The sequence below is a fragment of the Callithrix jacchus genome, chromosome 5, assembly GCF_049354715.1.
Source record: "Callithrix jacchus isolate 240 chromosome 5, calJac240_pri, whole genome shotgun sequence".
Taxonomy (NCBI): Eukaryota; Metazoa; Chordata; class Mammalia; order Primates; family Cebidae; genus Callithrix; species Callithrix jacchus.
Genome location: NC_133506.1, coordinates 74255409 through 74281694, shown reverse-complemented (window position 1 = coordinate 74281694; position 26286 = coordinate 74255409). Strand labels below are relative to the sequence as shown.

The window sequence follows — 26286 nt, the reverse complement described above, 5'->3', positions numbered from 1 at the left end:
TTTTTTTGAGACAGAGTCTTGCTCTGTCATCAGGCTGGAGTGTACTGGTGATATCTCTGCTCACTGCAACCTCCGCCTTCCCAGTTCAAGCTATTCTCCTGCCTCAGCCTCCCCAGTAGCTGGGACTACAGGTGCGTACCACCACACTCAGCTAATTTTTGTATTTTTAGTAGAGACGGGGTTTCACCATGTTGGACAGGATGGTCTTGATCTCTTGACCTTGTGATCCACCCACCTTGGCCTCCCAAAGTGCTGGGATTATAGGCGTGAGCCACCGTGCCCAGCCAGCCCTACACATTTTTTGTTATTATTCATCAAATATTTATTAAGCTTCTACAATGTGTGCCAAGCACTGTGCTGTGTGCCAGGGATACAGCTTGGAACAAAATAGATTTGTCCTATTGCAGAGCTCACAGTATGGTGGGAGAGCTTGATTAATATTAAAGATATAATTACCTAAGTTAAAAAATAATGCTTGAAGAACCATGACCTAACAGACTGGCCCCAGAATAGTCTGCCATTTTTAAACACCCAGCTCATGTAGCCAAATAATTTCAAATAGATGCAAGATTGTTACTTGCACTAACAGGCCTCGCCAATATCACTTCCTTCCACTACCTGAGAAGTAGTTTTATTAGTACGTTTTTGTGTGTACACCTGCATTTAGTGTCATAAACAAGTTTAATGTCACATTTTCTATTTATTGAGTCAAAAATATTCCCAGCCGGGCACAGTGGCTCACGCCTGTAATCCCAACACTTTGGGAGGCTGATCACCTGAGGTCAGGAGTTCAAAACCAGTCTGGCCAACATGGTGAAACCCCATCTCTACTAAAAATAGAAAAATCGGCTGAGCATGGTGGTGGGTGCCTGTAATCCCAGCTACTTGGGAGGCAGAGGTTACAGTGAGAAGAGATCTGTCTCAAGAAAACACACACACACACACACACACACACACACACATTAGTCAGGTGTGGTGGCATTGTGCCCATAATCCCAGCTACTCAGGAGGATGAGGCACGAGAATCGCTTGAACCCAGGAGGTGGAGGTTGCCGTGGGCCAAGATCACACCACTGCACTCCAGCCTGGGCAACAAGTGCAAAACTCCATCTCAAAAAAAAAAAAAAAAAAAAGTCCCCCTGTAGCCTTCAGGTTTGCTCCAATCTGGATTACCTTCTCTGGGAAGGCAATTTCCCATCTCTCCAAGTTCACTGTCATCCTGTGACCTCCATTCACCAACATCCGGAGGATTACTGTAGCCTCCCCCTACACCGAATCTTCTATTTCTCGTCTCTCCTTTCATGGTATGCTCCTGTATTTAAGTAGAGCACATTTTCTATAGATTTTGGAGAAAAGAGTAATTGTGACTAGAGGAGCACAGCACCATGCCTGGCTTTGTTTTTTGGTTTTTTAAGAGATGGAGGTCTTGCATCGTTGCCCATGCTAGTCTTGAACTTCTAGCTTAAAGTGATCCTCTTGCCTCAGCCTCCAAAGTGTTGAGATGACAGGCGTGAACCACGGCACACCCTATCAGTCTCAATATCTGAAGTAAGTTTTCATGGATCTGATTCCACTGTCTGTTGTTCTTCTGGCTCCCATTCATGGTGTCTTGTTTCCTTGTATGTTTTGTGATTTTTGACCATGAGTTGCTCATTTTCTTGGACTTTTACCTGTGGTAATTCTTCGAAGTATAGGTTGAAGTTTCATTCCTCCAGAAATAATTTGCTTTTGCTTCTTTCAGTCACCTGGGGGCGCTAACAACCTAGAACTACTTAATATTAAAATCTAAGCTTGCGTTTTCTCTTCTGATTACACAGTAGGATAAATGATGACAAGAAACCATGTGAGAGCTGGTGTGTGGTTAGGAAATCTCAAAGGAGATTTGGTCTCTTTCTTCCATCATCAGAGGTCAAAACAAGCAAGTTTCTTTCCTGTATACACCCCTCTAAATCGCAGGCTTCTCCTTTTTCCATCTCCTGAGGGTTTTGCCCTTGTGGACTAGGGTTTCCGCAGCACTGTGATTTTTGTTCTGTCTTCAGACTTCGGCTCTTCATCTTATCCCCACTGCCTTAAGTTCAACAACAGCTTTCAGGGAGAAGGCCAGCTTCAGTACTCACTTGCCTCCCAGGGTTCCTGCTTTAACTCCCCACCCTCCTCAACTCCTGGAATTCTTTCTTTCTTTTTTTTTTTTTTTTTTTTTTTTTTTTTTTTTTGGAAAATATAAAGGTAGACATATTTTATTTATTTTTTTTTTTTATTTTTTTTTTTTTAATTTTTTATTGGATTATAGGTTTTGGGGGGAATTCTTTCTTTCTTTCCAGCTTAGCAATGCCTGAAAAAGGATGTTATTATTATATTTGTATCCACCATTTTAGTAGTTTCCATTGAAAGGATCATTCAGGGAATCTAGACTACCACACTGCCAGAGAAGACAGTTCCTATTCTTTTTTTTTTTTTTTTTTTAGATGGAGTCTCACTCTGTCACCCAGGCTGGAGTGCAGTGGTGTGATGTTGGCTCACTGCAACCTCTGCCTCCTGGGTTCAAGCGATTCTCCTGCCTCAGCCTCCCGAGTAGCTGGGACTACAAGCACAAGCCACGACACCCAGCTAATTTTTGTATTTTTAGTAGAGACAGGGTTTCACCATGTTGGCCAGGATGGTCTTGATCTCTTGACCTTGTGATCCGCCAGTCTCGGCCTCCCCAAATGCTCAGATTACAGACGTGAGCCACCACACCTGGCCATTCTTATGCTTTCTAAAAACCCGCTTTTCCATTCCACTGCCCTCTGATACCAAATGGCTTCTAGCAGCTTCTCCTCAAAACTACCTGATGAGGTGAGAAGTTGAGGCACGGAGGACTGATGGGCACAGAGAAAGTGCAAAATCAACAGATTAGAGGTTTTGGTGAAGTCAGAGCACTGCTGCATGGATGCGCCTGAGCAGGTACATTTGAGCAGGTCGGGGGGGGCGGGGGCTGGGGTCAGAGAGCAGAAGGTTTGAATAGTCTATCGCTTTATACATAAGGAAGTCCGAAGAGAGGTCAACTGCCTTGCTCAAAGTCACTGCTAGTAGACAGCAGAACGAGGCTTGGAAGCCAGGCTTTCTGTTCCCACGTGCGCATTCACATATGTGGTCAGGGAGTGCGGGTTTGTGTTTTTGTTTTGTTTTTGAAGATAGAGCCTTGCTCTGTCACCCAGGCTGGAGTGCAGAGGCAGGATCTCAGTTTATTTTATAGCCTCGACCTCCTGGGCTCAACCAATCTTCCTATTCCAGCCTCCTGTGTAGCTGGGACTACAAGTGTGTGCACCATCACACCTGGCTAATTTTTGTATTTTTTGTAGATATGGGGTTTCACCATGTTGCCCAGGCTGGTCCCAAACTTCTGGACCCAAGCAATTTGCCCACCTCGGCCTTCCAAAGTGCTGGGATTACAGGCAGGAGCCACAGCGCCCAGTTGGAGAGAGTATTAAGGGACAACTACCTTGCCATAGTCAATGACAGGCAGCTCAGTGTTGGGAAACAGATCTTGCACGATAGCATTGAACAGGGGCACGTCGACTGAAGTGAGCTTGGCGATGTTCATGTCTCTCATTGAGAGCAGCAGAACCTGGATGGGAAAATACAGAGAGTGAGGCTTGAGGAGCCAGGGCATAGGCCCCTCACCTCCAAAGGGCTTCAGGGCAGGTGCCAAGAACAATGGATATACCAGTTAGCAATTGCAAAGCAATGGGCAACAAGGGGACAGGGACTGAGGCGGGAGGGTGGGAATCCCAATCTGGGGAAAGAAAGGGTCTGAAAGACTTGAGTTCTCTCAAAGACTTGAGTCCCTTCTGGGACACAGGGCCAGTGACAGTGGAAGTCAAGTCCAAAGGCTGTGTTCTTGCTCTACCTCTTCATCAGTCAGATCCGGTTGTAGGCGGCGCTTCTTGCCAGCATAGCGCAGAAGGGAGGTGAGGGCACGAAGGCCAAAGTCATAGTGGTCCTGTCTGGAGAGCTGCTGCACGGCCAGTGAGTAAAGTGTATACACCTTCTTGGCCAGAATCTGGGGAACCAAAACAGAGGAGAAAACAGTACATCCCCCTACAAATCCTTCTGCTTCATCTCAGGACAGTCAGAGGCAAGAAGCCAGGTCTTAGGACATGAAGCAGCTAGCAGGTGCTCTACAGACTCCTAACAAGAAGATTGTGTGAATCACACCATCGTCATTTAGTGATATCACGGAAGAGAAGCCTCGCTCCTCTAAATTCTTCTCCACCCACATCCAACTGACCATAGTCTAAGTTCTTTATAGGATAAGCTTATTGTGGGGCCTTTGGAGAGTTCCTCTGTCCAGGGAATGATTATGAAAGGGAACTAAAATCACTGGAGAAAAGGGATTATTAGAGTACCTTGCAGTTGCCAAAGCCCTCTCCAAAAAGAATGATTTCTGCAATGAGGGTGGAGTCAGGCACCACCATGGCAATTGGACGGAACATGGATTTAAGATTTTCAGGAAGCTCTGTGCGGCCAGCATAGCCTGGAAAACAGTGCCACTTTTTTAGAATCATATATTTCCTCATCTTGGTTTGCTTCCCAAAAGTCAATTTCCAATCAATCTCATCTTCTCCCACCTAACACCATCCTTAACTTTCTCCCCAACTCCGAGATCACATCCTTTCTCATCTGAGCCCCAGCCCTTCCCATTCCACTTTGGTCTTCTTTCTTATCTCTGGTCCTTTCTTTACTCTCTGCATGGCCCTGTTTCAAACTCAAAGAACAGAGCTGTCAATTTCCCATCTCTCCAAGTTCTTTTTTTTTTTTTTTTTTTAATTCAGGAGGTGGAGTGTGTTTTTCTGTTCTCTTTTATTTTTTTTAAAGAGAAAGAAAAAGAGGGAAAAAGAAATATTACTTCATTCCTAAAATGGGTATCAATAATGGCCGATCAATATTTTGTGTGCTTAAAGTGGATAATGTATATTTTGTGTGTTTAAAATGGAGAGCTCTATTGAGTTTATTATTCTGGATCTGAGTTCAAGTCCTGGATATCGTTATCAATTTTCTGTCTCGTTGAATCTAAATCTCATTATGGGTCTTATGTATCTGGGTGTTAAGATCTCTTATTATTACATTAATCCTTTTACCCTTGTATCCTTGTAGCTTTGAAATCTATTTTATTAATTATGAGAATTGCAACTCCTGCTTTTTATTTATTTTTGCTCTCCATTTGGTTGGTTTTTTTCCAACCCTTTATTTTGAGTCTTTGTATATCTTTAGATATAGCGTTAGATTTTGTCTGTATCTTTTGATCGGGGGATTTAGTCGATTTAAATTCAGGGTTACTGCCATTTGATATTAACTGGCTATTTTATCCTTTCGTTGATGTAAATTCTTCTTTATGTTAATGCTGTTTACTTTTTGGTGTATTTTTAGAAAGGCTCATACTGGTTGTTCCTTTCGATGTATACTGCTTCTTTTATAAGTTCTTGTAAAGCAGGTCTGGTGGTAATAAAATCTCTGAGTACTTGCTTGTTCCTAAAAGATTTTATTTTTCCTTCAATTGTAAAGCTTAAATTGGCAGGATATGAAATTCTGGGCTGAAAGTTCTGTTCTTTAAGTATATTGAATATTGGCCCCCACTCTCTTCTAGCTTGTAGGGTTTCCGCTGAGAGATCTGCTGTAAGCCTAATAGGCTTACCTTTATGGGTAACCTGATCTTTCCCTCTGGCTGCTCTTAATATTTTCTCCTTCGTTTCGATCCTGGTGAATCTAACGATTATGTGCCTTGATGTTGGTCTTCTTGAGAAATATCTTTGTGGTGTTCTCTGTATTGCCTGGGGTTGAATAGTGTCCTGCTTTGCTAAGTTAGGAAAATTTTCCTGGATAATGTCCTGAAAAATATTTTCCAGCTTGAATTCATTCTCTCCATCACATTCAGGTACACCAATCAAACGTATATTAGGTCTTTTCACATAGTCCCATATTTCTTGGAGACTTTGCTCATTCCTTTTTATCCTTTTTTCTCTATTCTTGTCTTGTCATTTTATTTCATTAAATTGGTCTTCGACCTCTGATATCCTTTCTTCTGCTTGATCCATTCAGCTATTTAAGCTTGTACATATTTCACTAAGTTCTCGTGTTGTATTTTTCAACTCCATAAGTTCATTTGTATTCCTCTCTATATTGTCTATTCTTTTCATCATTTCATCGAACCTTTTTTCAAAGTTCTTAGATTCTTTACATTGGTTTAGAACAAGTTCCTTTAACTCCCAGAAGTTTCTCATCATCCACCTTTTAAAGCCTACTTCAGATAATGGAACACAGTCCTTTTCCATCAGGGCTAGTTGGGTTGCTGATGAGTCCTTTTCCATCAGGGCTTGTTCCGTTGCTGATGGGTTCTGATTTTGAGTATACTCGGCCTTCTTAGGCTATTTTTTCCCTTCATTGTAGATGAACCGCCTTTCTAATTAGGTTTCTGAGTCGACGTCCAATTTATTGATTCCCAGTGCTGGGATCCGAGCAACCCACTGTGGCGGCCTAAATAGCAGCGATAAGACTGATGGTGCTCTTCTGCCTGGGAATCTCTGGTCTGGCTTCCCTCTTGAGTCCGCAACAAGCGGCTCTGACTTCCCGGGGCTCCAAACTCCGGTCAGTAGGGGAAGCAGTCCCGTTGGCTCTGCATGAAGAGCTGCTGCGCCAAGACGCCAGCAAAACCGCTGCGGCGGCCACAAGAGTCGCGCTGGCGACCCGTGGGGCTCCTCCACTGGGAATCGGCTGATCCGCGAGTGACGAAAATTCATCTAAAAGTGTGGCGTCGTCTCGTTCTCTGAGCTTTCACTGGGAGCTACAATCCCGAGCTGTTAGTGATCGGCCATCTTGGATCCAGGTTTCCAAGTTCTATGTATAACTCACATCAGTCCTAATAGAAATCACAGCTGTTCCTCTTATTCGTTCAGTTCCTAAACGCTTTCCTATGCCTGTGCTGTCCTAGACCCTTCCCCCAGAGCTGTTCTTAGGGGACAGTAATGAGAGATGCTTGGGCCTGCTACAAAAGAGATGGCAGATAAACCAGAACTCTGGGAGCTAGCCCAATGGGAGTAGACAACTAAGTATCTTGAAAGATGAGGGCTATGGCTGGGCGCGGTGGCTCATGCCTATAATCCCAACATTTTGGGAGGCCGAGTGACACTCCATCTCAACAACAACAACAACAAAAAGACAAGGGCTACATATACACACATAAGTGGTTATTAATCCTTTTAGGGAAAACAGTAAGATTGCCTCCCCTTCTCTCAGAAAGTTGTGCGTTTATCCTTCTCTCCCCTTTGCTATCTTTAGCCAGATTTCCTTAGCTATATGCTTTTGAATGGAAGGGGGAAGAGGAGGATCCACAGTTATTTGCCCTGGATACCAGGTACCAAGTTCTTCCCACCCCGGAAACCCCATCCACTCCCTGCCACCTACCAGGATTCATGGTAATGAAGATCCCACAGGACCACACCAGATTGATTTCAAAGCCCTCAAAATGGAAACGGGTGAGGCCGGCAGCCAAGGCGGATAGGATGGACAGGATCTGCTGGGCCACCACCGACAGCACCTCAATGTTGATGCGGTTAAACTCATCAAAGCAGCCCCAGGCACCAGTCTGCAGGGTTTGAGGCAGAGTCACTGGGAGCAAGAGAGGTGCCCCAAGATGCCAGAGAGCATGATTAACACATCCCCCTTCCTCAAAACGTTTCAATAGGTGAGGCTGCCTCCAGAATAGATGCAGGGAGAAGGGCATAGGAGTACACTGTTGTAGCCTCTGGCCAGAGCTTTCCAACAGACGGGGCCAATCTGGGATGATGCTAGAAAAGGTGTGGGTTGGGAAGAGACTGGGGTAGGGAACTTGTGCACCCTGAGTGTCTACTCTGCTCCAGTGTACACGCATTATTTTCTTTAATCCTTTATAATCTTCTGATTTTGCAAATAAGCTATGTGAAGCTCAGGAAGGGGAAGGGACTTTCTCAGTTCTAAGAATTACATGTGGCTGGACGCAGTAGCTTATGCTGATAATCCCAACACTTTGGGAGGCCAAGATGGGTGGATCATGAGGTCAGAAGTTCGAGACCAGCCTGGCCAACATGGTGAAACCCCGCCTCCACTAAAAATACAAAAATTAGCCGAGCATGGTGTCGCACATCTATAATCCCAGCTACTCTGGATGCTGCGGCAAGAGAATTGCTTGAACCCAGGAGATGAAGGTTGCAGTAAGCCGAGATCGAGGCACTGCACTCCAGAAAAAAAAAAAGAATTACACATGATGCAGTGTCGTGAAGCTACAAAGCGCTGAACCAGATTTGGGTTTGTTTATTTTCTGGGACGAAAAGGTATTTAAGGGGTCTCTGGCACAGGGTGGCAGGATACTGACCTGGGCCAGACCTGAGTACATTCGGCCCATGGACTTGTAGTCCAGGCCCTCAGAGCAGTTGACCACAATGACGTATATGCCCAGGGCCTTGCCCAGGTCCTTGACGGTCTCCGTCTTTCCTGTGCCTGCCGGGCCTTTGGGGGAGCCCCCTCGGTGCAGGTGCAATGCCGTGGTCAGTGTCATGTAACACCTGAGAATTGATGATAGGACTGGAGTCAGAGTCTGGGAAGCCCCTCAGCTTCCGTTGCCCCCACCCCAGCCACCTCACTCATCCCACACAGCAGACCTGTCCGTCAGCGGGGTGATGACAAGCCGGCCCGAGTTACCCAAGTACTCATAGCTATACTGAAATTGTGTGTTGGTCTGTCGGATCACACAGTCATCGAGATCCTGGGGATAACAGGAGAGAGGTGGGCTTGGAAGGAGAGTTAGAGCTGCAACAGTGACTGAGAGTGAGGCTCAGAGTTGTCAGGGAGGCCGCAGTTAAGGGATCAGGGTTCCCTTTTAGAGTTGAAAAGGGGAGTGGTTTATGGCCAAGACAGAAAATGGGTTTCGCATTGCATGTCCACCCCAACCTAATACAGCAATCACTTGGAGTGTTTCTGAGTCCTGTTCAAGTGACATTCACAGTGAGCCCTGACTGGGACAACTACATGCCACTCCTGATTGTGGGGAGGAGATGGAATGAAGAACTGGATTAGGGCACTGGGACAGGACTAAGGGTCAGCTTAGGATATCCTTGGATTTAGAGAACGTGAATGCAGTGAAAGCATCAGGATCCGTTTTAGGCTAAGAGAGTGGGAGTTGGCTCATCTGGCACCTTTTCCCAGTAGAACCGAAGTTGGCTGAGCCAGTCAAAGGAAGTGACATCCATGAGGCCACTCTTGTAGAGCTTCTCCAACACATCCCGGGCATGAATTTCTATCGTCACCAGAGCCACAATTTTAAGCCGCATGATCTTGGTCAAGTTCCCCCTGATGGCTTCTGAATACTTACTCAGGATTGACACCTGTGGCATGAGGCAGCAAGGAAGAGAGCAGGCAGGACAATGCGGCCAAAGCCTGCTCACCCCTCCCCCCCACCCAGCACCGCTTCGAAGCTGGTGCTGATTCCACCTGCTGTAACTCCTGGTAATTCTGCTCCACTGGGGACCGCCCCCACTGGACTTCCATCATAGAGCACCCCCACTCTGGCCCTTTTCCACCAGCTCATCTCTAATTCTGACTGCTGCCTCCCTCCAATTCCAGCTCCAGGCCTAGCCCATACTTGCAGAGCGCCCACCTGCTTTTTACTTTTTTTTTCTTTTTTTTTTTTGAGACAGAGTCTTGCTCTGTCACCCAGAGGCTGGAGTGGAGCGGTGTGATCTCTGCTCACTGCAGCCTCAACCTCCTGGATGTGCCAGCAGCTAATTTTTGTATTGTTTGGTAAAGAAGGGGTTTCACCATATAGCCCAGGCTGGTCTTGAACTCGTGGACTCAAGCGAGTGGGCTCCTCCCACTTCTGCCTCCCAAAGTGCTGGGAAGACAAGCATGAGCCACTGCCCCAGCCTCCCACCTGCTTCTTCTTCATGACCTTGAGGATTTTCTTGTCTCCCCGCTCCTTTGCTGTCAGCAGGCACTTGGTGACATCAGCCGTCCACTGGATCTGACTGGCAGTGATTACCACCTGAGGATGTGCAGAAGCCATGTCCCAAAGAACCGTCCTCGGCTACCCACACGGCCCAGCTCCCAAGTCTCAGGTATTTCAAGAACGATGTTCCTCTCCCAACTGCACCCAGTCTGCTCTGAAGGATGGGACATGGGCCTCAGGTCAGGAGCTAAGGGTCCAGCTTGGAGTGTACCAGAGCCACAGCCCAGAAAGGGGGGTAAGGAACCACACTGTATGAGACTCAAGATTCTGTCTTTCCACTGGCCACCTCCTTTTAATTCCATCTTCCTTGTTCCCTCATTTCTTTATTTATTTTTGTATTTTTTGAGATGAAGTCTTGCTCTGTCACCCAGGCTGGAGTGCCATGGCACGATCTCGGCTCACTGCAACCTCCGCCTCCTGAGTTCAAGCTATTCTCCTGCCTCAGCCTCCTGAGTAACTGGGATTATAGGCGTGCACTACCGCATCCAGATAATTTTTTGTATTTTTAGTAGAGACAGGGTTTCATCATGTTGGCCAGGCTGGTCTTAAACTTCTGACCTCAAGTGATCTGCCCACTTCAGCTTCCCAAGTGCTGGGATTACAGGCGCGAGCCTCAGTGCCCGGCCCTTGTTCCCTTATTTCTTGAACTCTCGACCTCAGGTGATCCTCCTGCCTTGGCCTCCAAAGTGCTTGGATTACAGGCGTGAGCCACCGCACCCAGCCATGTTTCCTTATTTCTATGGACCCAGCTCACCTGGCCAGCCCACTCCTTCACCCACTTGTCCCTCTTGTTAAGGAACTTCCTGAGGGACAGGCGGCAGTTCCGGAGAAGGTCCCGCAGGGTCACCCTCATGGTCCGTTCCACATCACTGAGCCAGGACTAGGGGGAGATGGAAGAAAAGGACAGTTCAGGCTCAGGGGCAGGGCCAAGGTCCTCCACAGGGAAGGCACTTGGGAAGCGGCCCTCCAGGGCTTGGTGCCCAGAGAAAAGCAGGAACAGGCAACAGCTGGTCTCGAACACGTGGGCTCAAGCGAGTGGGCTCCTCCCACCTCTGCCTCCCAAAGTGCTGGGATTACAAGCATGAGTCACAAGAGAAATGGATCCCTGAGAGAAATGGAGGCTAGGAGCCAGATGGTCTGACTTTCAAAGGAAATTTCCATTCAGAGCAGATTGTCATTGTCAGGAATGGCAGGAGGGAGGCAAAGGAGTGACATTCCCAGAGCTCCTCTCTCCTTGTGGAGCCACGAGAACTTTCTATAGGAAGAAGAATCAGCTTGGTCCTCAGACCCTCACCACTGCTCACCTCCACGGGCCCTTCTAAAAGCACCGAGTGGAGGAAGTCAATGTACTCGCCGTCACCCGAGAACATTCCCACAGCTTCCCATTTGCTGCTGGGCCCTCCAACCTGTAGGAAACAGAAGCTACTCACAGCCTGGGCTGCCCATGCTTGGCATCCACCTAGAAGTACTGGGGCCTTTTGAGGGTAATTTCTGCTCCTCTCCCCTCCTCTCAATATTACCAATTCTAAGAAGTCCTAACCCCGGAGGATCGAGAATCATTGATTAACCTGGTCCTCTTGTTGGGAGGGCAGGGTCCCCTCCAAAGCCTTTCATACCCCAATACCCTCCCTTCCCCACCCACCATCTCACCGTGGCCACTGCTACCGACCTTCTGGATTCTCAGCAACTTGATGTTGTCAAAGCATTTTTTGAGGTGTGGCTGCACAGCCTCTGGGTTTCGGGACTGGCCCAGAATCTCCAGCAGGTCATCATTGGACAAGAAGTAGAAGCGGGGGAAAATACGTCGCTTGGTCTCTAAGTACATATCCAGAGACTTCTGAATATCTTCCAGGATTGTGTTCATCTCTATCAATTTCTCCAGGAGGCCTGGGAAGAAGAGTGATGAATGACATTTGATGGCCTTCTTTCCACTGCCCTGAGGGGATCTGGATGCCCCAACTTTGTGTTATTTGCCAGCTCTTGAACAGTGGGGCACAGACTACCATGAGGGTTTCTGGATGCAGAGAAGTATCCCAGATCCTCTACCATGCTCATCCCATTCTCTCCATTAATTTATTCCTCAGTATTCATTATGCACTATTGCACATTACCATCTATGCATGAATGATACATCATATGTGATTTCATTAATACTTATCCATAGTTTCACCTTCCATGGTTGCAACTACCTGAAGACAACTGTGGTCTGAAAATACTGAATGGAAAATTCCAGAAATAAACAATCCCTAAGTTTTCACTGGACACTGTTCTGAGCAGTGTGATGCAATCTCTCCCCATCCTGCTCTGTCCCCCAGGATGTGAATTATCCTTCTGTCCAGCGTCTCCACGCTGTGGAGGTGCCCTGCCTGTGAGTCACTTAGTAGCCCTCTCAATTATTAGTTCAGCTGTTGCGACATCACAGCAGTGCTCATGTTCAAGTGACCCTGATTTCACTTAATAACGTAAGCAAAAGTGCAAGAGTAGTGATGCTGCCGATTCAGATAGGCCAAAGAGAAGCCGTAAAGTGCTTCCATGAAGAGTTTCCTTCCTTAAGGGAAAAGGTGAAAGTTCTCAGCTGAGGTTGCTGAGATCTACAGTAAGAATGAATCTTCTATCCGTGAAACTGTGAAGAGGGAAAAAGAAATTTGTGATTGTTTTGCTGTCACACCTCAAATTGCAGAAGTTATAGCCACAATGCATTAATAAGTGCTTAGTTAAGATGGAAAGGGCATTGAATTTACAGGCGGGACATATGAACAGAAACACGTTCCAACTGATGGCAATTGGATTCAGTACTATCTGAGGTTTCAGGCATCTGCCAGGGGTCTTGGAACATATCCCCAGCAGGTGGGGGGACACTGTATAACACAACCACCTAATTTTTTTTTTGAGACAAAGTCTCACTCTGTCGCCCAGGCAGGAGTGCAGTGGCGTGATCTTGGCTCACTGCAACCTCCACCTCCCAGGTTCAAGCAATTCTCCTGCCTCAGCCTCCCAAGTAGCCAGGATTACAGGTGCCCACCACCACACTCAGCTAATTTTTGCATTTTAAGTAGAGATGGAGTTTCACCATGTTGGTCCAGCTAGTCTCAAACTCCTGATCTCAGGTGATCCAACCGCCTCAGCCTCCCCAAAGTGCTGAGATTACAGGCGTGAGCTACCATACCCAGCCCAAACAGTAATTCTTTTACTTACTGGCATGCCAAGTAAATTCCTCAAGTTTTGATCTCTTTGTGTATAAAATGGCAATAAAATTCATCTCAAAACCCAGTGTGCGATACTAATTGAAATGTATTTACATGTGTAGCCTCTCAGCAATGTTAGTTTCCTCCCAGCCTACAGCCCCATACCTTAGGTCTGGATTGATTTTTCCCCTTGTCTTCCCAGTTCCTAGCTTTCTGAAGAAAGGACGGACACTAGTGTGAACTCAGAGGTAACCCTCATGCCTCAAAGCACAGGGTCTACAGGCTGTTGGATCCTTTGAGTGAAAACCTGAGTGTGATCCCCCAAGATCCCAGGCAGACTCAGTTGCTGTGGACAAGACAGATTCGTTCTTTGCATTCAACAAAGGAATCATTGTTTCTTCAGCTTTGCTTATAAATTGTTCCAAAATATAATTCCATCAATTATTTCAGATAGTATCAGTTGTTTTCATTCAACTTTGCATATCATAACTTGTCATGTTTATCTTTTATCAGAACAATTAAAGTTATTTTTATTGATGTATATACTCAAGGCTCTTGGAAAAATGAAAAACTGTTAGACTAGCCCTAGGTAAAATAAAGAGGTCCTCTGCACCCCCTACCAGAATTCTTCTCCACAGGATCCCCGTTCTAGGTACCCATTGTCAAACCTGACCCCCTGATTCTCTACCCCAATCTCCCCCAGTCAACCACACCTTGTTATGTGTTCATCTTGCCACCCATCCCTTTCTTCCCTATCCCTGACCCCATCCCATGGCTGAAGACTAGTGCATCTGATAAACTAAAGCCAATGTAGGCTGGGTTCAGGGCTCACACCTGTAATCCCAGCACTTTGGGAAGTCGAGGGAGGTGGATCACTTGAGGTCAGGGGTTTGAGACTAGCCTGGCTAACTTGATGAAACACTGTCTCTACTAAAAATACAAAAATTAGCTGGGCATGGTGGCACGCCCCTGTAGTCCGAGCTACTTGGGAGGCTGCAGCAGGAGAATTGCTTGAACCCAGGAGGCGGACGTTGCAGTGAGCCGAGATTGCGCCATTGCACTCCAGCCTGGGCAACAGAGCGAGACTCCATCTCAAAATATAAATAAATAAACTAATCTGACTGATTCCATAGCCCATGCTCTTAACCATTATGTTATTATACTCTACTCAGATATTTGTTGGGTTTAATTTTTGAAATTATGATTAAATGCTTAGAAGAGGTGATGGTGATGGGAAATGTGATGAGAGCTGGAGGCATCAGTCTTTTCATAAATGAAGCACACAACCAAGACCAAGCATAGTGCCAACCAAGGCTGTGCCGGGGCAGGAGCCCCCGAGCTCTGACCTGGGTGATGTGTGCTGCGGAGAGCATTGTTGTCCTTGCTCATCCGGTCCATGATGGTTTTCCAGTTGCTGTTGACCTGGTCAAATAAGGCTGATTCACTGGGCAGCTGCTTGCGGATGTCCTCTCCTAAGAAGATATTCTGAAGGGACCAAAAATTGCACTGAGAGGCCATTTCTCACACATTCTCCACCCTCTACTCCCTGTTCCAAGATCATGGATGACAGTTGATTAGAAGATAGAGTGCTAGCTGGCAGATGCCCAAGTTCTACAAGGAAAGTTGCAGGTGAGGGTCCAGGTACCCGGGTCTAAGAAGAAAAATCTTGGAAGAAGAACAAAAACTTGTTAGGGAGGGAATCTAAATGAAAGGTAATAACTAAGAATCAGATGGCTGGGTCCTAGACGAAGAGTGACTTTAAAGGTAGGAGAATGAGGTTGACAACAGGGCAAAACCTAGGTCCTAAGCAAATTAAGGAGTAGAAGCAGGAAGCTGGAAGATCTCAGGCGCTGAGTCCTGACCTCTAAGTACATCCACTGACGCTGCACTGTGAGAATCATCTCAATAACTTCCAAAATGAGGGAGAGGCAGCGTTCCCAGTGGTCCACCTCCTTCTCAAAGGCCTTGACAAAACGAGATGCCTTCATGGTAGACAGAGCTACCTGGTTATCTTCCAGTGCCTGGAATACTTCTTCTGTACCTCTGGGACACAAGAGGTCAAAATCATAGTCCATCTTCACCTGTCCAACCTTGGTCCTCACTCTGCAGCCCAGGTCACACAGCCCTCCCTTCTCCTAGAGCCCCAGCTTCCCCCACCTGAGCCGATGATGGCCTTTATCCTTGTAGGGTACTATGTCTAGCTGAGTCACATCCCAGGTCTTGGCAATGTTTTGTAATGCCTGTGGAGAGAAAATGGGGGACACAGCAGTCAGGCATCTCTTCCCCAAGGGGAACAGGAGCTGAGAGGTGCCATTAGATGATGAACAGCTGGAAGCCTGTGCTCCAAGAGGCATAGGAGGTGTCAGAGCCTGGGAGAGGACTGCGTCATACCACTTCGATAGCCAGCTCTTTAGTTGCTGAAGCAGAGATCTCTTCAATTTTCTCCACATGCTGATCCATCCCAAGCTCTACAATCTGCTCCAAGGTGAAGCTTTCAGATTCCTGATCAAACTCCCGCTGGATCTCATCCCTGACCTGGTCCCAGTGCCTGCAGCCAGGAACAGGAGGGTGTGAGGTCAGGAGAATTACAGTTACTCCCCAATGCTATCTCTCATTGGGATGCTGTGATTCTGCATAGTTATTAATTCATGATTCAATGCATTTTGCTAGAAAGGGTCAAAGATGCATCCTAGGCACCACGGGGAATACGAAGATTGAGGTGAGCACCTCCAGGAGTTGATTCTCTCGAGAGGGAGTTAAGGTAGACGTGCTTACAAAACACATGATGAATCACTGCAGGTTTACTCTAGATCTGCACTGAGTAAAGGCCTTACATGAAACATCTCAAATCATTCTCATGGCTACTCTATAAATTAGGAATTATTATTCCATTTGCAAATGAGAAAACTGAGGCTTAGAGAGGTTAAATTACGTGGCAGGGCGCGGTGGCTCACACCTGTGATCCCAGCACGTTGGGAGGGCGAGGTGGGAGGATCACGAGGTCAGGAGTTCAAGACCAGCCTGGCCAACATCGTGAAACCCCATCTCTACTAAAAATACAAAAATTAACTGGGTGTGGTGGTATGCACCTGTAGTCCCAGCTACTCCAGAGGCTGAGACAGGAGAATAGCTTGAATCTGGGAGGCAGAGGCTGCAGTAAGCTGAGACTACACCATTACACTCCAGCCTGGGTGACAGAGTAAGACTCTGTCTCAAAACAAAAAGGAGACGTTAAATAATGTAAGCAAATAAAATGGTTAGGTTATACATAACCATATAACAAAATGGTTTTGGCATTGCCAAAAACATAATATTGGAAGAAAGATAAAGAAACAAAATTAGTTTCTCTTAAATAGATAGATTATAATTAAAACACCATTTATAAAAATTACTTTATTTTTATAAATCTATTCCCAATGGCTTGAGATACATTCTCTATCATAACAAATTCCAGATGGATAAAGAATTAAACTTGAAAACCACAAAGCATTAGAAGAAAGAATGGAGAGGATATATTTTTAACTTTCATATAGGAAGGGTCTTTCTAAACAAGGCACAAAGGCAAAAACCATACAGAAAGAAAGCTATACTTTTGTCATACAAAAAATAAAGTATTTTGTATGACAAAAGACCTAAGGCAGGACAGGCATGGTGGCTCATACCGGTAATCTCAGCATTTTGGGAGGCCAAGGAGTTCAAGACTATCTTGGCCAACATGGCAAAACCCCATCTTTATTAAAAATACAAAAATTAGGTGGGGTGTGGTGGCTCACACCTGTAATCCCAGCACTTTGGGAGGCTGAGGTGGGTGGATCACCTGAGGTCAGGAGTTCAAGACCAGCCTGACCAACATGGAGAAACCCCATCTCTACTAAAAATACAAAAGTTAGGTAGAGAACGATCCAAGATGGCCTATCACTAACATCCCGAGATTGCAGCTCTCAGGGAAGGCGCGGAGAACTAGAGGACACCACACTTTCAGACAAATTCTGGTCGCTCACGGAGCAGAAGATCCCCAGTGGAGGAAACACACGGGTGGCCAGCGCGACTCTCGTGGCCGGCGCAGCGGTTCCGCCGGCACCTCCACACGGCAGCTCTCGGAGCAGAGTAAACAGGTTCAGAGGACCTGCATGGGTCCCCAGCAGGACACTAGAGCCGGGTGCAGCGGCTGTGGGCACCTAGGCGCGGCAGCGCTCGGCGCAGAGTAAACGGGACCGGTTCCCCTTCTGACCGAGATTTGGAGTCCTGGGAAGGCAGAGTCGCCTACTACGGACACAAGAAGGAAGCCAGACAGGAGAATCCTGGGCAGAAAAGCACCATCAGTTTTAACGCCGCTGCTCTGGCCCTGGGAACTAACAACCTGGACGTCCACTCAAGGGACCTAATCTGAAAGTTGGTAATTTCAAAGACTACAGGAGGATAAATTTACAATGACAGGAAGAAACCAGCGTAAAAAAGCTGAGAACACTCAAAGTCAGAACGCCTCTCCCTCTAAAGATGATCACAGTTCCACATCAACAATGGAACAAGGCTTGATGGAGAATGAGCGCATCCTGATGACAGAATCACTCTTCAAGGAATGGATAATAACAAACTTCGGTGAGTTAAAAGAACATGTTGTAGCCCAACGTAAAGAAATTAGGAACTTTGAAAAAAGGTTTGATGAAATCCTATTGAGAATAGACAACTTAGAGAGGAGTATGAGTGAATTAATGGAACTGAAGAATACAATACAGGAACTCCGAGAAGTATGCACAGGTTTAAACACTCGAATTGTTCAAGCAGAAGAAGGGATATCAGAGGTCAAAGTCCAACTTAATGAAATAAAACGTGAAGAAAAGATTAGAGAAAAAAGGATAAAAAGGAATAAGCAAAGTCTCCAAGAAATGTGGGACTATGTGAAAAGACCAAATTTACGTTTGATAGGTGTACCTGAATGTGACGGAGAGAATGAATCCAAGCTGGAAAATACCCTTCAGGATATTATTCTGGAAAATTTTCCTAAACTAGCAAAGCAGGTCAACATTCAACCCCAGGTAATACAGAGAACACCACAAAGATATTCCTCAAGAAGAGCAACCCCAAGGCACATAATCGTTAGATTCACCAGGGTTGAAACAAAGGAGAAAATACTAAGGGCAGCCAGAGAGAAAGGTCAGGTTACCCACAAAGGCAAGCCTATCAGACTTACAGCAGATCTCTCGGCAGAAACTCTACAAGCCAGAAGAGAGTGGGGGCCAATATTCAACATCCTCAAAGAACAGAACCTTCAGCCCAGAATTTCATATCCAGCCAAACTAAGCTTCACAACTGAAGGAAAAATAAAATCTTTTATGAACAAGCAAGAACTCAGAGATTTTATTACCACCAGGCCTGCTTTACAAGAGCTTCTGAAAGAAGCATTACACACAGAAAGAAACAACCAGTATTAGCCTTTCTAAAAATATACCAAAAAGTAAAGAGCACCAACATAAAGAAGAATTTACACCAACGAATGGATAAAACAGCCAGTCAACATCAAATGGCAGTAACCCTAAATTTAAATTGACTAAATCCCCCAATCAAAAGACACAGCCAAAACCCAATGGCATGTTACATCCAGACCTGTTTCACATGCAAGGATACACAAAGACTCAAAACAAAGGGATGGAGAAAGATTTACCAACCAAATGGAGAGCAAAAATAAATAATAAATAAATAAAAAGCAGGAGTTGCAATTCTCGTATCGGATAAAATAGATTTTAAAGCAACAACGGTATAGTGATAAAAGGATCAATGCAACAATAAGAGCTAACGATCCTAACACCCAGATACGAGACTTAGATTCAATGAGACAGAAAATTAATAAGGATATCAAGGACTCGAACTCAGATACGGAACAAGTAAACTTAATAAATATTTATAGAGCTCCTCACTTCAAATACACAAAATATACATTCTTGTCAATACCACATCACACCTACCCATAAGTTTAAATGAAACACTGATTGGCCATTATTAATACCCAATTTTTTTCAAAATAAAGCAATATTTCCATTTACTCTCCCTCTTTTTCTTCCTCTTTCTTCCTCTCCTTTACTTATTTTTTTTTTCTTTCCTTCTCTCAAAAAAAAAGAAATCAACTTGTAAACCTCTAGATCCAGGTCGGCAATGTCTCTCTCATTGCTTGATTTCCTTCCTTCCCTTCCCTCCCTCCCTCCCTCCCCGCTTCCTCCCTTCCTTCCTTCATCCCTTCCTTCCTCCCTACCGTCCTTCTTCCCTCCCTTCCTGCCTTCCTCCCCCCACCAAAAAAAAAAAAATACAAAAGTGAGCTGGGCATGGCAATGCATGCCTGTAATCCCAGCTATTCGGGAGGCTGAGGCAGCAGAATCACTTAAAACCCAGGAGGCAGAGATTGCAGTGAGCCAAGATGTCACCATTGCCCTCCAGCCTGAGCAACAAGAGCGAAACTCCGTCTCAAAAAAAAAAAAAAAATACAAACTTAGCTGAGCATGATGGAGGGTGCCTGTAATTCCAGCTACTCAGGAGGCCAAGGCACAAGAAGCACTTGCACCTGTGAGGCGAAGGTTACAGTGAGCCAAGATCACGCCACTGCACCCCAGCCTGGGCGACAGAATGAGACTCTGTCTCAAAAAAAAAGACATAAGGCTTAATCATGATAGACAGGGCAGGGGTTAGAGAACATGAAGCCAGCAAGGCTGGATGCCCCAAGACAGTGCAAGAAGCAGAGGACAGTGGCAGGCTTGGTGTCTGTGCCACATGTTTGCCGAGCCCTAATTCATAATAGCCAAGATGTGAAACCAACCTAAATGTCCATCAAGCAATGAATAGGGAATGAAAACGTTATATATATATATATATATATATATAACACACACACACACACACACACACACACACACAATGGGATACTCTTCAGCCTCAGGAAAGAAGAAACTCCTGTCATTTGCAACAATGTGGCAGAACCTGGAGGACATTATGCTAAGTGAAATAAGCCAGGCGAAGAAAGACAAATACGACATGATCGTACTCATATGTGATATATGAAGTCTAAACAAGCTGAAGTCACAGAAGCAGAGTAGAATGCTGATTACCAGGGGCTGGGGTGGTAGGTGGAGCCTTGGGAGGTATTGCTCAAAGGACAGAAGATTTCAGTCAGACAAGAGACATGAGTTCAAGAGATCTCCTGTACATCACAGCAATAGCAGTGAATAACAATCTATTGTATACTTGAAAATCACTGAGAGTAGCTTTTAAGTATTCGCACCACAAAAAATATGTAGGTGAGGTAATGCATATGATAATTAGCTCAATTTAGCCATTCCACAATGTGTACATATTTTAAAACATTATGCTGTACACCATAAGTATATGCAATTTTCATGTGTCCATCAAAGTTACATGTTTTTTAAAAAGAGGAAAGAGAAAAAGACATACATTTGTGGACAGAAAGGAGGAGAGGTCTGTGAACGCTGCAGAGAGGGGAACAGGAGGGACCCAGTGGAGGCGCAGGCCAGTGGGGCAGAGGAGTCACCCTGGAGCGGAGGAGCAGCCTCACCTCTCTCTAAGGGCAGGGTTCCGCAGGTCTGAGATGAGAGGCATGGTCCTCTTGAACTGTTCTATTTTCCAGCGAGTGGTTTCAATAATTTCCCAGTTTCGGTCCTGAGCAAAAGCGGGAGGCATCAGAAGACCCGACAACCTCCCTGGGAACAGAGCCCGATCCTCAGCCGGCTGCTCTTCTGCCTCCCTCTCCTTTCTCCCCACCTTATACTCTTTGGCTAATCTTGTGAGGCGACGAAACAGCCCATGGGCCATGGTCTCCATGGTCTCCGTCTGCAGGGTCAGGAACCAGCCAGTCTTCCACTGGTTCCAGTTCTCCTCCCAGTCGCGTGTGATCTCCCAGACCTGCTGGAGGGCATCGAGCTCCTACAGGGCAGAGAGAAGCGTTGCGTAAAGTGGCACCTGTCCTCTTCCTCCCTGACGAACGCCCAGGCCCTTTGCTGCTCTCCCTCTGTGAAGCTTCCCCTTAAGATAACAGAGCTGACTCTTCAGTCCACATTTTTTTCTCCACTCTCTTGCCTTAAGAGCTCATCAAGGAACAAACACATGAAAAGATCCTCAATGTAATGAGTCATTAGGGAAACGCAAATCAAAACCCCAGTGAGATGCCACTTCACACCCACTAGGATGGCTAGAACCAAAAAAAAAAAAAAAAAAAAAAAAAGGTAAATAAGTGTTGGCACGAAGATCTGGAGAAATAGGGGCCCTAGTACACTGCTAGTGGGAATGTGAAATGGTGCAGCTGCTGTGGAAAATAGCTTGGCAGTTCCTCAACAAGTTAAACATAGAGTTTCCATATGATCGAGCAATTCCACTCCTAGGCTTATACGCGCAAGAACTGGGAACAGGTGTTCAGACAAATACAAGTACACGCATGTTCACAGCAGTGCTGACTCTCTTTAGCTCAAAGGTGGAAATAACCCAAATGTCCATCAACCGGCAAATGGATAAACAAAATGTGGTAAATTCATGCCATATTCAAATATGAATATTCAGCCATTTAAAAAAGGACTGATCCATGCTACACCATGGATAAACCTTGCAGACATAATACTAAGTGAAAGAAGCCAGATTAAAAAGGCCATGTATGACATGGTTCCATTGGTACGAAGTGTCTAGAATAGGCGAATCAAACACATGGAAAATAGACTTATAACTGACAGGGGCGGAGAAGAGGGAATGGACGTGAGTGCTAACGGGCAGAATTTCCTTTAGGGTAATAAAAATGTTGAGCCAGGCACGGTGGCTTACGCCTGTAATCCCAGCACTTTGTGAGGCCGAGGCAGGTGGATCATGAGGTCAGGAGCTTGAGACCTTCCTGGCCAATCCGGTGAAACCTCGTCTCTACTAAAATACAAAAAAACTAGCTGGGTGAGGTGGTGCACACCTATAGACCCAGCTACTCAGGAGGTTGAGGCAGGAGAATCTCTTGAACCCAGGAGGCAGAGGTTGCAGTGAGCCAATATCACACCACTGCACTCCAGCCTGGGTGACAGGGCGAGATTCCATCTCAAAAAAAAAAGAAAGTTTGGGAATTAGATAGAAGTGGTGTGAATTACTAAATGTGTCTAACTGTTCACTTCAAAATGGTTAATTTTGGCAGGGTGTGGTGGCTCACACCTGTAATCCCTGTACTTTGGCAGGTCGAGGTGGGTGGATCACCTGAGGTCAGGAGTTCGAGACCAACCTAGCCAACACAGAGAAATCTCATCTCTACTAAGAGTACAAAAATTAGCCAGGTATAGTGGTGGATGCTTGTTATCCCAGCTACTTGGGAGGCTGAGGGATGAGAATCGCTTGAACCCAGGAAGCAGAGGTTACAGTGAGCTGGATCGTACCACTATACTCCAACCTGGGCATCAGAGCAAGACTCCGCTTCAAAAAAAAAAAAAAATTAAATTTTTTACATGAATTTTACCTCAACTAAAACCAACAAACAGAAGCTCCTCATGAGCTCCTCTCGCGTCCCACTGCCTTTGTGGCCCTAAGGACCCATTCTCCTGTCCCTGCCCCTGATCGACGGTTACCACGGGGCCCTTGCTCAGCACTCCACCTTCTCTAGGTTCTGAAGGTCCTTGGAGGGTGGCTGCTCGATCTTGAAGAGGCCCAGGTTGGCTCGGAGGCTGTTTTCCTCTTCCCGCATGGCCATCAGCATGGCCCGCACTTGTGTGATCTGCTCTAGGGCAGACATGTGTCCCACGTTGCTGGTGAAAGGACCTATGGGAGAGTCAGGATGAAGCTCAGCTTCCTGCCCACATCCAGCAAGGAAGGCCACAGCTCTCCTGTCTCTTTGTGGACAAATTTCACCTCTCTCCTCACGTGGAAGGGAAGGAGAGCAAGAGGGAACGCGTTGAAAGAATGGTGGTTAATCTTAGCGAAAACTCCTAAATGCAACTTGAGAGTCAGGAACAGATGGAATACAGCAGTTGGGATAAGAAAAGTAGAAATGGGGGCCAGGTGTGGTGGCTCATGCCTGTAATCCCAGCACTTTAGGAGGTCAAGGCCAGTGGATCACAAGGTCAAGAGATTAAGACATTCCAGTCTCTACTAAAAATACAAAAATTAGCTGAGTGTGGTGGTACACGCCTGTAGTCCCAGCTAATCGGGAGGCTGAGGTAGGAAAATTGCTTGAACCTGAGAGGCGGAGGTTTCAGTGAGCTGAGATCACACCACTGCACTCCAGCCCAGTGACAGAGTGAGACTCTGTCTCAATAAAAAAAGAAAAAGAAAAGTAGAAATGCTGTGAGGTGCACCACTGCCTCCCCCAAAACTAGAGCCCTGGGTGTCCTCAGCCTTTGCTCCTGAGCTGTGGCTCTTCCCCGGCCCCAGCACCGGCCCTCCCATTCCCCTCCCTGTTCTCACCTTCCCAGGACCTGGGCTCGGAAGGCAGGGTCTCTAAACAAAGGCTAAAGAAGTGGGAGAAGCAGATTGAGGAGTACCTTTGAATTCGAAATCTTCCAGAAGCGTGTGTGCTTTCTTCTTGAAATCATCTGCTGAGTGGATCAGGCCTGTCTTGAATTTCTCCTTGTGTTTCCTCAGCATTTGCTCACTGTCCAGCAGGGTTTGTTGGAAGACAACCCACTCCCCGCTGAGACTGTCTAGCATCTCTAGTACCTGGGGGTGCCAGAGAGTGGGGGATGACCAGGAGCAGGAGGTCTGCCCTCCCATCAAGGCTTTTTTTTTTTTTTTTGAGACAGAGTTTTGCTCTTGTTGCTCAGGCTGATGTGCAGCTCACTGCAACCTCTGCCTCCCAGGTTCAAGCAATTCTTTGGCCTCAACCTCCTGAGTAGCTGGGACTACAGGCATGCACCACCATGGCTGGCTAATTTTTATATATATATTTTTTTAGTAGAGACAGGGTTTCTCCATGTTGGTCAGGCTGGTCTTGAACCCCCAACCTCAGGTGATCGACCCGCCTCGGCCTCCCAAAGTGCTGGGATTACAGGTGTGAGCCACCATGTCCAACCTCATCAAGGCTTTTTGGACTCTTTTCTGATCCTCCAGACCAGAGTCTAGGGATGAGTTTTGCATGTGTGACAAGGCCTAAAACAATCAAGGTGTGAGTTGCCTAAAGGAAACCGCTAGGCGCGGCGGCTACGCCTGTAATCCCAGCACTTTGGGAGGCCAAGGTGGGAGGATCACTTGAGGTCAGGAGCTTGAGACCAGCCTGGACAACCTGGCAGAACCCCATCTCTACTAAAAATACAAAAACTAGCCAGGTTTGGTGGTGTGTGCCTGTAATCCCAGCTACTCGAGAGGCTGAGGTGGGAGGATCACTTGAGCCCAGGAAGTTGAGGCTACACTGAGCCATGGTTGCACCACTGCACTCCACTGGGCAATGGATCGAGGCCTGAAAAAAAAAAAAAAAGAAAATGAAAGGAAGGAAGGAAGGAAGAAAGAAAGGAAGGATCCAGAAGGTGTCTGTCTGAGAATGAGGTCAAAAGAAAAAAAAGTAAATGCAGTAAATAAATCCAGCTGGGTGCAGTGGCTCACACCTATAATCCCAGCACTTTGGGTGGAGGTCGGTGGATTGCTTGAGTTCAGGAGTTCAAGACCAGTCTGGGCAACCAAATGAGACCCCATCTCTCCTGAAAATACAAAAATCAGCCAGGTGTGGTGGCATATGCCTGTGGTCCCACCTACTTGGGAGGCTGAAGTAGGAGAATCACTCGAGCCTGGGAGGCAGAGGTTGCAGTAGGCTGAGATTGTGCCAGTGCAATCTCAGGGTGGCAGAGGCAGGGCCAGAAAAAGAAGAAGGAGAAGAAGAAGGAGGAGGAGGAGGAGGAGGAAGGGGAAGAACAAGAAGGAGGAGGAGGGGGACAAGGCGAGGAAGAAGAAAGAAGGAGAAGGAAAGGAAGAAAGAGGAAGAAGAAAGGAGGAAGAGGAAGGGGGAGGAATCCAGAAGCTGAGTGAAGGTATCGTTTGACCTAGCTTTGGCTCTCAGAGACTCACATCTGGAGTCTTCTCTGTCACTTTTCATTCTCTCTGAAGACGGCCAAGCACCTCCCCTGAAATCTGCTTCTGATATGGGTCCCAGGTAGACCAAACACCGAAGGAACTCACACTGTCCTGGACCAGCACCTCGTACTTTTCGAGAATGGCAAATTGCTCGTATATGGGAGGGATCTGGGTCTCCAGGCTGGGCAAGTTGTGCTGCAGGGTATCCATGAGCTGCAAGCTGACCCCCAGTTCCTCCAGGGTCTGTGGAGGGCGGCTGATTCTGAAGGCGAGCAAAGGGGGCGCCAGTGAGTGGAAGGCCCAGGGCCTGCCCCCGCCCCCTTCCTGCGGGGCGCCCCAGCCCGCACTTCTCTGCATTCTCCTTCAGGTAGGTGTGCAGCTCCAGGAGACGCCCCGCTGCCATCTCCTTGAGCAGAGTCGTGAACTTGTTCTGCCACTCATTGCAGTGCTGCACCAGGGAGAACTTGAGGTGCGAACAGTCCAGCAGCACAAACTGGATGTTGGTGACGGTCTCCTCCTTCTGCACGTTGTTAGCAACTTCTGTGTAGCTGCAAGAGCCCAGATCCCAGGGAGGATGTTGTTTTCTTCTAAGACATGCCCCCTATCCCGACACAGGCTCAAGGTCTCGTTTCCTTCCACCCAAACCTGGGCAGCAGTTCTAGAGTGTTCATCTACTCACAGGCATCCTTTGTTCCAATCTGCCCCAGCCATGTAACTGTGACTGTCATTTTCCCAGACACTGGCTATATGATAGCAGTCAAACTTCTTAGTCTGGCATTCAAAGCTCTAGAGTGAGGCCAGCTGCAGTGGCTCACACCTGTAATCCCAACACTTTTGGAGGCCAAGGCGGGCAAATCATGAGGTCAGGAGTTCAAGACCAGCCTGGCCAACATGGTGAAACCCCATCTCTACTAAAAATGCAAAAATTAGCCAGGTATGGTGGTGGATGCCTGGAATCCCAGTACTCAGGAGGCTGAGGCAGGAGAATTACTTGAACCTGGGAGGCAGAGGTTGCACTGCACTTCAGCCTGGGCAACAGAGTGAGACCCTGTCTCAAAAAAAAAAAAA

General features: G+C 46.7%; 1 protein-coding gene across 14 annotated transcripts in view; it reads right to left on the bottom strand.

Annotated features, from left to right (window-relative positions):
- The window catches only part of DNAH2 (dynein axonemal heavy chain 2), a 122808-nt gene that overhangs the window by 47817 nt on the left and 48705 nt on the right, over positions 1–26286 (bottom strand). For 13 of the 14 annotated variants that reach the window (XR_013535558.1, XM_035299890.3, XM_035299895.3 and 10 more), the window contains 21 exons: positions 25566–25766; positions 25324–25480; positions 23700–23874; positions 22814–22977; positions 20965–21126; positions 20759–20862; positions 15592–15748; positions 15358–15440; positions 15063–15243; positions 14547–14685; positions 11685–11902; positions 11320–11421; positions 10770–10895; positions 9941–10051; positions 9207–9395; positions 8673–8776; positions 8387–8576; positions 7441–7621; positions 4389–4516; positions 3890–4042; positions 3482–3607 (listed from right to left, as the gene is read on the bottom strand). Coding sequence is in view for 13 of the 14 variants with exons in the window: in XM_035299890.3 (XP_035155781.1) it covers positions 3482–3607; positions 3890–4042; positions 4389–4516; positions 7441–7621; positions 8387–8576; positions 8673–8776; positions 9207–9395; positions 9941–10051; positions 10770–10895; positions 11320–11421; positions 11685–11902; positions 14547–14685; positions 15063–15243; positions 15358–15440; positions 15592–15748; positions 20759–20862; positions 20965–21126; positions 22814–22977; positions 23700–23874; positions 25324–25480; positions 25566–25766 (3151 nt within the window). In the remaining variant the exon portion in view is untranslated. The remainder of the gene's footprint in view (positions 1–3481; positions 3608–3889; positions 4043–4388; positions 4517–7440; positions 7622–8386; positions 8577–8672; positions 8777–9206; positions 9396–9940; positions 10052–10769; positions 10896–11319; positions 11422–11684; positions 11903–14546; positions 14686–15062; positions 15244–15357; positions 15441–15591; positions 15749–20758; positions 20863–20964; positions 21127–22813; positions 22978–23699; positions 23875–25323; positions 25481–25565; positions 25767–26286) is intronic. The other variant, XM_078372923.1, reaches the window with a different exon arrangement.